The 14,845-nt window shown below is 62.7% G+C and overlaps 2 protein-coding genes across 2 annotated transcripts in view; one reads left to right on the forward strand and one right to left on the reverse strand.

The window, feature by feature from the left end:
- FANCA (FA complementation group A) overlaps window positions 1-2,675 on the reverse strand; it is a 33,564-nt gene extending 30,889 nt beyond the window's left edge. Inside the window, 5 exon segments of the mRNA XM_036390537.1 lie at window positions 504-599; window positions 902-1,044; window positions 1,195-1,267; window positions 2,126-2,232; window positions 2,636-2,675. Of these exon segments, the coding sequence (XP_036246430.1) occupies window positions 504-599; window positions 902-1,044; window positions 1,195-1,267; window positions 2,126-2,232; window positions 2,636-2,675 (459 nt within the window).
- Window positions 2,676-7,572: 4,897 nt separating this feature from the next.
- On the forward strand, window positions 7,573-14,709 carry SPIRE2 (spire type actin nucleation factor 2). The gene is made up of 15 exons (XM_036390513.2): window positions 7,573-7,835; window positions 10,674-10,711; window positions 10,891-11,250; window positions 11,516-11,596; window positions 11,705-11,869; window positions 11,950-12,036; window positions 12,146-12,254; window positions 12,330-12,499; window positions 12,580-12,730; window positions 12,843-12,976; window positions 13,214-13,348; window positions 13,421-13,488; window positions 13,618-13,645; window positions 13,882-13,997; window positions 14,080-14,709. The coding sequence occupies exons 1-15, from the start codon at window positions 7,622-7,624 to the stop codon at window positions 14,294-14,296; spliced, it is 2,073 nt and encodes a 690-aa protein (XP_036246406.1). The 5' UTR covers window positions 7,573-7,621; the 3' UTR covers window positions 14,297-14,709.
- The last annotated feature ends 136 nt before the right edge of the window (window positions 14,710-14,845 follow it).

Consider the following 14,845-nt stretch of genomic DNA (forward strand, 5'->3'; position numbering starts at 1 on the left):
TCCCATCTGTGAGGCAGCACAAGCTGTTATCTGCTATCTGGTTTCTTCCTCTGTGCCCTCACTTTGCCTTATCACCATTCCCAGGTAAACAAAGCGGAGAGCCAGGATGCCAAAGACACTTGGAATGTTGCTGGCAAAGCACACGAGGGCTCTGGGACTGTCTCACCCCACAGTCAGCTGGGAGTTTCTGCACTGGACCCCAAAAGCAGCACCTGATCACCACAGTGCTGTCAATGACCCTTTTGTAGCAGTTCCCAATGATTCAAATCATTCCAAACCTCCACTGAGCTGAGAAAGCAAATCCCACTGCAGACACAAGGAAGTTCCCACTGAACTTGCTTTAAAATAAACAGAACAACCAAAAAACTCCCACCATGTGTAATTCAGCTCATGCTTTTGGAAGGTCAGGAAAACCAGTCATTCTCAGGAATTCAGAGATGCCACATCCCATGGATGAATCCTCATGGTGTGTAACACCACAGTGCTTCTCCATGAGCTCTCACCTTCATTTTCCACATTTCCTGGCAGAAGAGGGAACGACAGAACATGTTGTTGGCCAGCAAATCCTTCACTGTCTGAAGCAAGCAGGTCAACCTCTTCTGGCATCGCCCCGGAAATGAAGCAGAAATAATTCCCTTTGTGAATAACACACTCCCAGAAAAACAATTTGTTGCTTTGCTCTGTTTGCTGCTTTTTAAAGGGTCAAATGATGGAGGGAACTCAGGGGAAAGGCCTAAACTTCTCTTCTTTTTTATCTTGTACTTCTGCAAGCAAATCGAGCACCTCAGTGAATAACTGTCCGCTCGTGTTTGGGGCTTAATCAGAGCAGATGAACTGGGCTTAAAGTGAAACCTAGCGGTGCTGTTTTGTTGCTAAATTAAAGATAAAGCTTTTCCCTTACTCTCTGGTCGGAGTTCAGCAGTGGGACTCTGGAGGGGCTGGCAGGATCCTGGCAGATCCGCTCCACGTTGGCCACGGCATTCTTGGCTGCCAAGGTCGCTGTGGGCACACCCAGCTTTGAGGCCTGTTCCTGCAGAACAGAGACTAAACAGCAAAGCACAAGACTGTCATCACCAGGCAAGCAAGAAACAAGACCAGAACAATAAAAAAAAGTAAAACTGGGGTCGCACATAAAGGCAAAAACTGAATATTGAGGAAGGGTTCTTCCCCACGTCTGGCCTGGTAGGTGCTCACCTATAAATGACTCTGGTGACACTCCCCGGTGCTCTGCCCCATCCTGCACACCTGGCTTGGCTGAATCTCCCACCTGGAACACAAATAAAACCTTAAAACTCTTAGATGTCTGTCACACACATTTCCAAACCTATCCCTGCACTGCGGGAGCAACTGAAGTGAAATTAACACAGAGCTCCCAGGTGGGAGTGGAAAAGCACAGATTTCACCTTACCAGAGATGTGTGCTTAGTTATTGTCAGTTTATTCATAAAAAAGGAGATACGGGTCAAAGTTCCTCATCCCCAGGGACCAAAGGGCTCAGCAGCAGCACCAGGAGCAGAATTTCTATAATCCTTATCTTTCTGTGAAGCCATGTGGCCATAAATATTTGATGAAACATGTCCAAATGTTGGATCATTTTCTAGTTAAATCCCCTTTTTCTTTTTATGAAGGGAAATATTCTCAAGAGAAAGACAGATCCTGAACGGTGGGAGATATTTGCATTATCTGTTGTAACTGTAAAATCAGTGTGTGAGGAGAGGGAGAACACAGCTGAATCAGAACAGTGGATCAGGATAAGGCTGTCATGAGGACAGTCATTTCAGCCAGACGTGGTTGGTAATTCAGAGGAAAGCCAAGTCTCTTCTGAATTGTCCTCCCTAGATTCACAAGAAGCCAGTTCTGACTCAAAGGAAAATGTGCTGGATTTCCCTTTGTCCCAAACCATGCTTAACCATTGTTAGCCTGTAAAACATTGATGGAGAAGGGCTAACGATCCCATTTCTGTGACATAGAGCTTTCAGCCTCATCTTACTCCTATACTGCAGGTTTTTCTCTCCAGGTACCATGGAGCACTGTGTTCCTGGGACAGGGACTCTACAGCCCACCTCCAGCTGGGCTCTCCCACTGCCCCAGCTGGGCCACGACCCCCTGAGCTGTCCCGTTCCTACCTCCAGGAGCAGCTCAGCCAGGTTCTGGTGCTGGTCCAGCAGCCGCAGAGCCGCTCCCTGGAGCTCTGCTCCGCTCCCAAAGGGGCTTCTCCTCTTCCTGGCTCTCCCTGCTGAGGAGTTCGGGTTTATAGAGCAGCGTGTGCCCAGGGCACCCCAAAACCACCTCCTGCTCCTGCTGCTGGGGATGAGGGCACAGCGGGGTGTGAGGGAAACACACGGGGGCCTTGAGGGCAGGGACTGGAGGATGTACGAGGGCAGATGTTGTGTCCCGGGGCACGGAGGCCATGAGGGCAGGGATTGGAGTGTACGAGGGCAGATGTTGTGTCCCGGGGCACGGCGGCTTTGAGGAAGGCAGAGCGGGATGCATGGAGCGGGACACGTGGGCAGAGGGAGGGGTGTGTTCGGGGAGAGAGAAGGGGTGTACGAAGGCAGAGGGGGGACATTCACCCCCGCCGTCCCCTCCGCTGTCCCCGCGGAGCTCGCCCCGGGCCCGCCCCGGCCCACACGTACCGAGCAGGTCCCGCCAGCTCCTCCCGCCCGCGCCCGCCATCGCGGCCGCCGCTTCCCGCCACGCCAGCCCGCGCCGCCATTGGCTGCCGCCGGCCGAGCCCGCCGAGCCCATTGGCTGGAACGGTGCAGAGGCCGTGCCGCGCCCCCCCTGCCGCCTCTGTCTATTGGTTGGAAGCGCGGCGTGGTCCCGCCCCCTTCCGCCCTCTCGGTGGCGGCTGAGGTGGGCGCGGCCATGATGGGAAGGGCGGCGGGAGCGGCGGGAGCGGGGCACGGAGGGCGGGGGGAAGCACGGGCGAGGGGCACGGTGAGGGCACCCGCTCCGCACCGGCTGCGGGTGTGCGGGACACGGTGAGGGGACCCGCTCCGCACCGGCTGCGGGTGTGTGGGACACGGTGAGGGGAGCCGCTCCGCACCGGCTGTGGGGTGTGTGGGACACGGTGAGGGCACCCGCTCCTCACCGGCTGCGGGTGTGTGGGACACGGTGAGGGCACCCGCTCCGCACCGGCTGTGAGCTCGGAGGGTGTGGGACACGGTGGGGAGTTCCGATCCTGCCGATCCGATTCCGAGCCGTGAGGACGCTGCTGACCCTAATCCCACCCAGGGAAGGGGACAGGAGCGGCTGGAATTCCCAAAGGGATGAATCACCAGCGTTGCTGGGAGAATAAATAATGGAATTGCGGAAGGGTTTGGATGGAAGGGAATGGTTTGTGCTGGAAAGGACCTTAAAGCTCATCTTGTCCCATTCCATGCCATGGCAGGGACACCTTCCACTGTCCCAGGCTGCTCCCAGCCCTGTCCAGCCTGGCCTTGGGCACTGCCAGGGATCCAGGGGCAGCCACAGCTGCTCTGGGCACCTGTGCCAGGGCCTGCCCACCCTCCCAGCCAGGAATTCCTCCCCCGTCTCCCATCCATCCCTGCCCTCTGGCAGTGGGAGCCATTCCCCTTGTCCTGGCACTCCATCCCTTGTCCAAAACCCCTCTCCCTCTTTTTCCTCAGATCTCTTTAGGTCCTGAATGGCCACTAAGTTTCACAGGGAGCAGAGCAGAATTCCCAGAGGGATTTTCCCCTCTGATCTGATCCTTCCTGATGATGAACTGCTGCTGTTGGCCACCATGGCTTGGAGCAGCAGTGGTGATTCCTGATGGAAAGATGAAGTCCCCAGGGTGTGTCCAGCACCAGGAAGCAGCTCCTGCTGGGCTGGCCGGGGATGGTTTATTGCAGTGCTGGGTGTGAGTCAGCAGCACATGATGCCAGGAGCAGGGAGGACTTCCCAGCAATGCAAGCAGATCCAGCATGGGCAGTGCCATGGGATCCCACTGAGTCTGGGAACCCTGGCCAGGCCACATTCCCGAGTCACCCTAACCCCCAGTGCCATCTGCAAGCTTGTGGCAGCCCCAGATTTTGGGATCTCCCATCATGACTGGCCCCAGCTGGCATCTGACTGGGAGCTTGGCATTCCAGAGTGCTCCCAGAGTTTATTCCCAGCGTCCCCAAGGTCCTTGCAATGCCTTAAAGGTCTTCAGGGAGTTTCCAAGGATGACCTTAAGATCCTCATGGAGTCCCCAAGGTCCCCATGGTGTCCCTGAGGTCCCCAAAGGTGTTTAAAATGCCTCTAGAGTGGTAACAAATGTCCCCAAGGTGTCTCTCAGTGTCCCCTCCTCAAACTCTGGCTGTATCCGAGGCCAGCATCCAGCAGGAGCAAACTGCCCAGTACAGTGCTCCCTCCTTCCATGTTCCCAGTTTATTGCAGCAGGGAGGGAAAGCAGGAGAGGCACGTCCACCCCACAGGTGCTCTACACGCTCATCCCAGGTTCCTGTGGCTTTGTGAGGAATTTTTATTTCGCATATGAGAGCTGAGACCCACGGAATGGATTCCCCACGGGGAGAGAGGGGCACGGCCCTGCTGCAGGTGGCAGGGGAAGGGCTCTGTCTGCTCTCCATCCCAGCTCCCCACCTTACCCTGCTTCCACACTGCACGAGCCAGAAATTCCAACCCTCCCAGAGCGCTCTGACACCATTTCCCAAGCACTCCATCTTTCCTTTCCCCCTATTTCTTTCGGCTTTAATTCTATTTCACTCATCCACACACACACGCTTGGCTTCTGTTTGCGTTTTCCATGCCGGTAGCTTTTAATTACACACCGATTCAGTATTAATTACAGATTTACCCAAAGCAAAGGGCTCCGTGCTTTATCATGCAAATGCCTTCCCATGAATCCTGCAGGGTGGCTTTTCCTTCAAACGCCGCACGTCCTCCCGCTCCCATCCCCGACGGTGCCGCCCCGGCTGTGTCCGGAGGCGCTGGAAAGCTGGCACGGCTCGGCACGGCTTTGTTCCCGGCTCCAAAGCAGCTGATTCCGGGTAAACCGGGCATCCAAACCTCTCACTGTGTCCAGGTTCTGGGCCCCTCAGTTTGGGAAGGATACTGAGATGCTTGAGCGCATCCAGAAGAGGCAACAAGGCTGGTGAGGAGCTGGGAACACAAACCCTGTGAGGAACCACTGAGGGAGCTGGGGCTGTTGAGCCTGGAGAAGAGGAGGCTCAGAGGTGACCTTAGTGCTCTCTACACCTTCCTGAAGGGAGGCTGCAGACAGGTGGGGTTGGTCTCTCCCACCAGGCAGCACTGACAGAACCAGAGGACACAGTCTCCAGCTACCTCAGGGGAGGGATAGGTTGGATATTAAGAAGAAATTTTTCACCAAAAGAATAATAAAGCACTGGAATGTTCTTCCCAGGGAGGTGGTGGAATCACCATCTCTGGAGGTGTTTAAAAAAAGACTGGACATGGCACTTGGTGCTATAGTCTGGTTGAGGTGTTAGGGCATGGGTTGGACTCGATGATCTTAGAGGTCTCTTCCAACCTCATTCTGTGACTCTGTGACTCTGTGATTCTGTGATTCTGAGACTCTGTGACTCTGTGACTCTGTGATTCTGTGATTCTGTGATTATTCTGTGATTCTGTGATTCTGTGATTCAATCTAGAGACAGATGTCGGCGCCATGGCCAGGGGCTGCAGCTGGGCAGGATCCCACACGGATCCAGCTGGAGATGCCACTGGCACCGTGCTCCCAACTCCTGCAGCACGTACCACCTGCCCACGGTGCATTTGAGCGTTCCCAGAGAGGCACGGACACCTTGGATCACCTAAATCCCTTCTCCCGTCTCTCAAACCCCAGGGCAGCATGCAGGGCTGTGTTTCCCACTATCCCAGCTCCATTATCCCAGTTTCTGCCCCAGAGATGGAGCTGCACTGTTCATGTTCCCTGGGAAGGGTTTTTCTGCTCATCCCAAGCTCTCTGACAGACATCTCCAGCCCTGCAGCAGCTCTTTGGCCGTGTGGGACAGGAGAGCAGCCGTGTGTCAGCTCTGTCCCTGTCCCAGCCCTCCCAGCACAGCTCTGGGATTGATTCCAGTTTATGCTCATCGGTTAATGGAGCTGAGCCAGGGCTTTATTCTCCTTCCATCATGGAAATGGGAAGCTCATCATGAGGAGAGTGTTCATTTGCTCCCTCTGACCTTTCCCATACACTGGTTGTCCTTTCTGCTCTGTCAGGACTGTCCTGCCCTCCCCGTGTGCCCAAAGGTGATCCTGCTCTCATGTCAGACTTTCCCAGTGGCTGTGGGATGCCAACCCCACACCATATTCCCATGGGATATTGTCTCCCTAGAGACTCCAGCTCATCCTGGCGCCTTCACCCAGCTCCTGCTGCTCCTGGCCATGCCCAAACCACACTCTGGCATCTGGAGCTCTGGTCCTTCCCCCCAGGAAGTTTTCCTGTCCCAGCCTGGCCCTTTCCCTGTGCCAGCTCCTCATCCCAGCCGAGTGCCCCAGGGCTCTCCCAGCACCCCACAAGGCAGGCTCCTTGTGGCAGGAGTCCCCATGGGCACCGGCATCCTGTGCCATCCTGTGCCATCCTGTGCCATCCTGTGCTCCTGCCCTGATTCCTGCTCGAGTGTCCCCAGGTGACCCTGGTGCCAAGGCCATCGTGTCCCTGCGTGTGCTGCCCCACATGTGGTGTGTGGGCTCCGTGGGGCAGGAGCCAGGGCTGGGGCTGAGCCACGCACCAGGACCACCCTGCTCCTCTTGGGGCACAGGGGGGTCTCGTGTCCCTCGGGTGTCACCAGCACTGCTCTGTGCCCACGCTGGCACTGCCCCTGTCACACGCCCTGCAATCCACGGCTGTGCCCAGCTGTGTGCCCTGAACCCTGCCCTCTGCACCCAGCTAACCCAGTGCACCCTGCCCTGCTCCCAGCCTGCAGCCTGGGCGGGCCGAGCTGTGCTGGGCCGTGCCACACCGTGCTGAGCTCAGTGCCATGCCAAGCCACGCCATCAGTACCGAGCTTTCCTGTACTGTTCTGAGCTATACTGTGCTGAGCTGTGCCATGGCACTGAGCTCTGATGTGCCCTGCTGAGCCGTGCCGAGCCGAGCCGAGCTGTGCCATGCTGAGCCATACCACACCGTACCACGCCACACTCTGCTGCCCCATCCCATTCTGTGCCAAGCTGTGCCAAACAATACCGAGCCATGTCACACCGTACCGAGCCGTGCTGCAACGTTCCGCGTCACACCGTGCCATGCCAGACCGTACCGAGCTCACCGCGCCGTGCCGTGCCGTGCCGTGCCGTGCCCCACCGTACAGCACCGTTACTGTACGGTACCATCCCAAACCGCCCGTCCCGGTACGGCCTCACGCCGCGCCGTCCCGAGCCGCCCGGTGTCCCCCGGCGCCGATTCAGCCCCTCCCAGCGGGCGCTTGCGGCGGGGCCGGTGCCGGTGCCTGTTCCGGTGCCGGTGCCGGTGCGGGGGGTGTGGTCTCTCTCAGCGCCCCGCCCCTCCCATCCGTGGTCCCGCCCCCGCCGCGCGCCCGCGGTGCGGATGGGGATCGGGGGTGGGCGTGGCTTGCTGGGGCGTGGCCCCGCGCGGCCCCGCCCCGTCTCCCCCGCCCGGCGCGCCCCGCCCGCGCTCGGCGGTGCGGGATGGGGCGATGGCGCGGGCGGGCGCGGGGCCGCCGCGGGAGCTGTCCCTGGAGGAGGTGCTGAAGTGCTACGAGCAGCCGCTGAACGAGGAGCAGGCCTGGGCGCTCTGCTTCCAGGGCTGCCGCGCCGCCGCCGCCGCCCCCGTGGCCCCCGCGCCGCTCCGCACCGCCGACATCCGCCTCCGCGCCGACGGCTCCCTCCGCCTGCCCGCCCCGCCGCACGGTGAGGGCCGCCGCCGCCGGGGGAGGCGGGAACGGGCGGCGCCCGAGCGGGGGGGGGGGGGACGGGATGGCACCGCCGAGCGGGGTTTACCGGGTTTTACCGCGGTTTACCGGGGCTTACGGGCATCAGGACTTGCTGGGGCTTACCGGGGGACACCGGGGCTTACGGGCAGCGGGAGCGGGGCACCGGGGTTTGGCGGCACTGGGAATTATCGGCACCGCGGGAGCGGAGCGCCGGGGTTTACCAATGTTTAGCGGGGCTTACCGGCACCGACACCCGGGACACCGGGACGTACTGGCACTAGGGCTTATCGCAGCTTACCGACGCTGGGAGCGGGGCACCGGGGCTTACCGGCACCGAAAGAGAGGCGCCGGGAGCGGGGCACCGGAGATTACCGGCACTGGGATCCGGAACCGGGGCTTTCCTGCTCCGGAGCTTAGCAGCACAAGGATCGGGGAACGGGGACTTACCGGCACGGGGACATCAGAGCTTACCGGCACCAGAGCTAACTAGCACCGGGATCCGGGATATCGGGACTTACCGGCACCGGGGCTTGCTGGTGCAAGGAGGGAGGCGCTGGCATTTACCCGCACCGGTGCTTGCTGGCACCGGGAGCAGCCTACGGTGCTTACTGGCACCGGGATGTCTCGGCACCGGGACCCGGGCACCGGGACTTACCAGCCCAAAGAGCGGGGACCTGGGACTTACCGGCACCGGGACTTACCGGCACCGGCAGGGGGTGCTGCACCGGCGTCGGGGACGCAGAGGGACCGGGGGTACCGGCAGCGGGGGGCGCACCCGCAGAGGCCCCGGCGGGGAAGAACCGGTACCGGAGCGGCAGATGGGCAGAAGTGGCACCGGAGAGGGGGGGCAAGCATCGAGGCATCGGCAGCAGGGAGCAGTGCAGGGGGGCACCGGAGAGACTGTGAGGACGGGGAAAAGGGCCGGTCCCGGCGCCGGGGAGCAGGAAGGCGGCACCGGCAGGGACGGGGGTGAGCCCCAAGCCCCGGCCCCGCAAGGGGACTGACAGTAGCACTGCCGGTACCGGTGCAGGGGTCTGCCCCGGGGAGGGGGTGGGCACTGCTATCAGACTGGTGTGGCACTGCTCCCGGCACTGGCACCAACAAGGTCACTGGCGCTGGGTGACCCAGGGAGGCTGGAGCCAGGTGAGGGTGTTTGCGTGGTCCTGGCAGCCACCATGGGGCTGCAGGACACACAGCAAGGACAGATGGACGGATACATGGACACCCATACAGCGCATCCACGGGCACCACAGGGACCTTGTCCCCCGCTGCAGGCCCCGGGAGTGGCACAGGGACAACCCCATCCCCGACCTTTGCCCTCCCAGCCATCCTCCCGCAGGTGGCTGCGCTGCCAGGTATGGCTGTGGCGGTTCTGGGTGTCACCGGGCTGGCTGCCAGCAGTGACACCGGGTGGCCACACAGCCACGGGGAGCACTTGGAGCGTGGCCAGCGCCTCCACCCCACAGCCAGGCCACCGGGGATGGCTCCTGGTGCCGTGGGGTCGCTGTGTGACCTCGCCCACACTGGGCAGGGACACTGCGGGGTCACCGTGTGTCCTCAGTGCCAGGGGGCTGAGCACACACCGGGGTGCATCAGGTGGCTCCGTGCCCAGGACAGGGACACGCACGGGCAGGGCACGTGCCCATGGCAGCCGGGCACGGCGTGGCCGCACCGGCTGCACTGGTCCTGCATGGGAATGGCCCCACGCCCTGCCCTGAGCCACCGCAGGGCTGGAGCCGGTGCCACCTGCCAGTGCCACCTGCCAGTGCCACTGTGCCACCTCCTGCTCCTGGGTTGCTTCTGTGCCAACCTGAGCCACCTCCCTAGGGGTGAACCAGTGAAGTCTTCACAGTGAAGCCTGAGGCTGGGAGGGCTACGGGTGCCTCTGGGTGCCACTGCAGGTGGTGGCACCAGCCTGGCACATGGCTTTGCAGCTCTGCCAGGGCACAGGGCTGGATCCGGGCTGGGTGAGCCAGCAGCACCTTCTGGAACAGCTCCAGTCCCCCATTCTATGGGAATTCCCCCTCAGCTCTGCCCCAGTGACTGGCAGGAGCTGCTGGGACTCACTGGGTGGCATCCCAGAGGCTGGTACTGCGGTAGGAGCCGGGCACAGTCCAGGACATGGTTTTTTGATGGGTTTGTTTGTGGTACCATAGCAGGGCCACCACTTGTGCTGCCTTTCCTGTCCATTCCTGGCTTGCACACGGCTGGCACACGACTGGCACATCCTGGTGGCTGCCGCATTGATCAGCTCAATGCAGAGCTAATGATGAGGGAAGCAGAGCCGGGAGCCCTGGGGACACTGCAGAGGCCACTTGTGTTCCTTTCCCTGCAGCTGCCAGGAGGGCTCAAGCTGCCCACAAGCGTGTCCTGGGCTCCCTGTGTGTGCCATGCTCCAGCTGTGGCTGCCAGTCCCCACGCTGCCGTGCCTGTGCTGCTGGTGCCCACACTCCTGCTGTCCACAATGCCAGTGCCCACATCCCACAGGGGTGCAGGGGGTATCTCCTCATGCACGCAGAGCTCTCAGCTCCCTCCAGCCCTGGTGATGAGGGGTACATGGGTGCTTGTGCCCCCTCAGTGTGCCCTTTGGGAGAGCTGTGGCAGCCTGTCGATAGCAGGGCTCAACGTGCAGTGCCCACTGTCCCTTGGAGCCGTGCCCTGGGACCAGGAGGGCACAGAATGAGCCAGGGAAGGAGGGAGGAGCAGGGGGGGTGTGAGCAGCTCAGGGTGGAGTGGGTGGGTACCGCATCCCTGGGTGGTGCAGGGTGGGGTGCTCAGCACGGGGCCGTGCGGTGACTCTGCCCTCCTCCCCCAGACCTGCCCGCGCTGCTGACGCCCTCTGCCGAAGCCCAGGTACGTGGGGGCCGGTGACCTGCCCCGTCTGCCATCCCAGCCCGCTGTGGGCTGGGCACGGCCGCTTGCTCCCCTCACCCGGGGCTCACAGGTCCTGGGACGGGACCCAGCACCGAGAAGGGGCCGGGGACAGCTGTGCCAGCGTGCCTGCCGTCCCCTGCCGCTGCTGTCCCCCGCAGATGGTGCAGTCGCTGGGCTTTGCCGTGTACCGGGCGCTGGACTGGGGACTGGACGAGAACGAGGAGCGGGAGCTGAGCCCGCGCCTGGAGCAGCTCATCGACCTGATGACCAACAGCGACTCCGAGGACAGCGGCTGCGCCACGGCCGACGAGGGCTATGGGGGGCAGGATGAGGAGGAGGAGGGCGGCGAGGGGCAGCCTCGCTCCGTGCGCACCTTCGGCCAGGCCATGCGCTGCTGTGCCGCCCGCCTGGCCGACCCCGCCGGCGCCCCCGCGCACTACCAGGCTGTGTGCCGAGCCCTCTTCGCTGAGACCGTGGAGCTCATGGCCTTCCTCGCCAAGATCCGCGACGCCAAGGAGGTGAGCGTGGGTGCCCGCTGCCACCACGGCCCTGCCGAGGAAGCCACCTGCAGTGACGAGGGGCTGGGCAGGCTGCAGTGCCCCCTCTGCCCATCCCAGCTAGGGCTGCTGATGCCGGGGTTTGGCCGTGCAGCCCCTCCCAGCCTGCTGTGCTGGCTGGGAATCAGGAATTGGGGTTCACCTCAGGGCTGCAGGCCCGTGGCACAGTCCTGGCTGGACATTCAGCACCACCAGGACAAGGTGACAGCATCTTGTGCCTCAACAGCTGCTGCAGAAGCTGAAGGAGGATGAGGAAGAGGAGGAGCGGCCGGCGGCGGAGCTGGGCAACCTGCGCAACACAGACTGGGTAGGGCAGCGTGGCCGGGCACGGGGCTGTGCCGGGCACGGGGGGGTGCTGACCCCGTGTCCGTGTGTCCCAGGAGGGTGTTGACACCGTGTCTGTGTGTCCCCCCAGGCCCGGCTGTGGGTGCAGCTGATGCGGGAGCTGCGGCACGGTGTGAAGCTGAAGAAGGTGCAGGAGAAGCAGTTCAACCCTCTGCCCACCGAGTACCAGCTCACGCCCTTTGAGATGCTCATGCAGGACATCCGTGCCCGTAACTACAAACTCCGCAAGGTCATGGTGAGCGTGGCCGCCGTGCCAGCCCCTCACCCCCCATCCTGCCACTGTCCAGCCCAGCGCTGACCCCCTGCCCTCCCCAGGTGGATGGAGACATCCCCCCCCGGGTGAAGAAAGATGCCCACGAGCTCATACTGGACTTCATCCGCTCCCGGCCCCCCCTGAAGCAGGTGAGTGCCAGCGCCGGGCCACCTCCCTGGCATGACAGTGTTGGTAGGTCCCATGGGTGCCATCCCTGAGCCATGGCCACACCTGAGGTCCCATCTGTGCACCCCGCAGGCATCAGAGCGGCAGCTGCGGCCGCTACCCCAGAAGCAGAGGACGCTCCATGAGAAGATCCTGGAGGAGATCAGGCAGGAGCGGAAGCTGCGGCCCGTGGAGCAGAAAGGTACTGATGTCCCCTGCCCACTGTGCTGTGTCCCCTGTGTGCCACCCCCACAGTGCTGAGCCCATCTCTCCTCAGGATACAGCTCCCTGCCCTGCATCCCCCACGCCTGTGCCGGCCGCCTGAGCTCCAGCTCCTGCCTCGAGCTGTCCCTGTGCCCGGCCAGCGCCATCCCCGCGCGCCCACGGCCCCGCGTCCTGCTCAAGGCACCCACCCTGGCCGAGATGGAGGAGATGAACCTCTCTGAGGCAAGGGAAACCCTGCAGAAGTGGGGACACACGGGGGGTGCCGGGGTGCCCTCGGTGACACGGTGCCCATGGCCTTGCAGGATGAGGACTCTCCGGGCACGGAGGTGCCGCTGAAGCGGGATCGCTCCTTCTCGGAGCAGGACCTGGCACAGCTGCAGAGCCAGCTGGGGGGGGACCAGGCTGTGCCCCGGGACCCAGAGCCACTGCAGCCCGAGCCCCGGCCCCGCTCAGGTACTGCCGGGGGTGCCCATGTCCCTATCTCCGGGGCTCTGTGCCATGCCTGTCAGCGGCGGTGGCACCAGGCAATACGTCCTTGCCACGGCCTCTCTGTCCCTCCCTGCAGGCTCCGTCCCTGCCAGCTGCCACCCACTACCAGATGGCCCAGCCCTGCCCCGGGCTGCCCTCGGCGCTGTGGAGGAGAGGCCAGAGGATGGATCCAGCGCTGCCCCCGCCAGCAGCTCCAAGCACCTCTGGCTGGTGGGTTCTGGGGACACCAGCTGGGAGCACTGGGGCTGGGGACACCAGGCAAGCATGACCGTGGGCACAGGGCAGCCTGGCACGAGGACACATGGCGGCTGGGGGGTCCTTGTGCCAGGGATGCTCTGCCTATGCCAGGGATGCTCTGCCCATGTTTGGAGGCTCTGCCCTGGCACAGGAGTGCTCTGGACCGTGCCCTGTGCCACAGTGCAGTGTGACATCCCCCCTGTCCCACAGGAGTTCAGCCACCCTGTGGAGAGCCTGGCCCTGACAGTGGAGGAGATGATCAACGTGCGCAGGGTGCTGGTCAAGGCTGAGATGGAGAAGTTCCTGCAGAGCAAGGAGCTGTACAGCAGCCTGCGGAGGGGGAAGGTAGGAATGGGGATGGGGGCTGGAGGGACTGGGGGGCCCACCTACCCCCAGCTTACCCTGCTCTGCCCACAGGTCTGCTGCTGCTGCAGGGCCAAGTTTCCTCTCTTCTCTTGGCCCACATCGTGTTTCTTCTGCAAGCGGTGAGCACTGTGCTGAACTGTGCCATGCTGTGCCAAACTGTGCCATGCTGTGCTGTGTCACGGGGCTGGGAGGGCAGCAGCAGGGTCCCCACAATGGGCCCTCTCACCCACCTCTCTCTGTGTTCCCAGGTCTGTCTGTAGCTCCTGCAGTCTAAAGGTAAGGGACAAGCTCTGGGCAGTGCCACTGTGTCCCTGTCTCTGCTCCTCACCCTGTCCCTCTCCTGCCCCACCTTCTCCCTGTCCCTGCCCCATCCCACTCCACTCCTGTCCCACCTTGTACCTATCTCTGAGCTATCCACATCTCTGTGTGCCTATCCCTATCCCAGCCCTGTCCTATCCCTATCCCGTCCCTGTCGCTGTCCCTGTCCCCGCCCTGACTCCCGCATTCCGCAGATGAAGATGCCTTCCAAGAAGCTGGCTCACATCCCCGTCTACGCGCTGGGCTTCGAGAGCCTGCCGGGCTCGCTGCTGCCCAAGGCGCCGCCGCTGCGCCGGAGGGAGCCCTTCCAGTGAGTCCCCGAGCCTTCCTCCCTCCTTCTCCTCGTCCCCCTCCTCCTGCGGCGGGGGCTGACGGGGTGCCCTGTGCCGCAGCTCGCTCTCGGGGCCGTGCTGGCGCCGGGTGGAGGAGGAATTCCCCCACATCTACGCCCAGGGCTCGGTCCTGCGCGACGTCTGCTCGGACTGCGCCGGGTTCGTGACGGACGTGGTGAGCTCCAGCCGCCGCAGCGTGGCCGTGCTCAACGCCAGCGCCGCGAACCGGCGCCACGCCAAGGCGCGCTCCCTCTACAGCGACGCGTGGCTCCCGTGAAGGACGGGCCGGGAGCCCCGGTGACGGTCGCCGCGGAGGTGCCGGTCACCCCGGCCGGCACAGCCCCCCGATGTACATATATACATAGGATGGATACACACAGCTTCTATATTTATATACGTTATGGACCAAGGGGCGAAAGGACCCGTTCCCGCTGTCCCTGCCATCCCCTCGTGTCCCCGCCGCCAGCCCCCGAGGGGATGGATCCTGCCGTGGGACACCCGCAGCCCCCGGGAGGACGGATCCCGCTGCGGGGCGGCTCTTGGGGGATGGATCCTGCCGTGGGACACCCGCAGCCCCTGCGTTCCCCGCTTCTGTGCCAAGCCCTGGCTGTGCCGGGGTGCCCGGTGCTCTGGGCTGGCATGGCTGTTCTGTACGTCCCCTCCATAATAAACCTGCTGGGCTGCCCTGGGGCCGCGTGGCTGCTCCTGAGTGCACGGGGGAGCGGGGTAAGGGTGCTGCGGGCCGTGGGGGGATCGGGGCACTCCGTTTCAGCGCGCGCATCTCCCACCGCCATCCCTCTTCCCCCCCGGGCTGTGCCCACCCGTG

This window comes from Molothrus ater, chromosome 12, assembly GCF_012460135.2.
Source record: "Molothrus ater isolate BHLD 08-10-18 breed brown headed cowbird chromosome 12, BPBGC_Mater_1.1, whole genome shotgun sequence".
NCBI classification, from domain to species: domain Eukaryota; kingdom Metazoa; phylum Chordata; class Aves; order Passeriformes; family Icteridae; genus Molothrus; species Molothrus ater.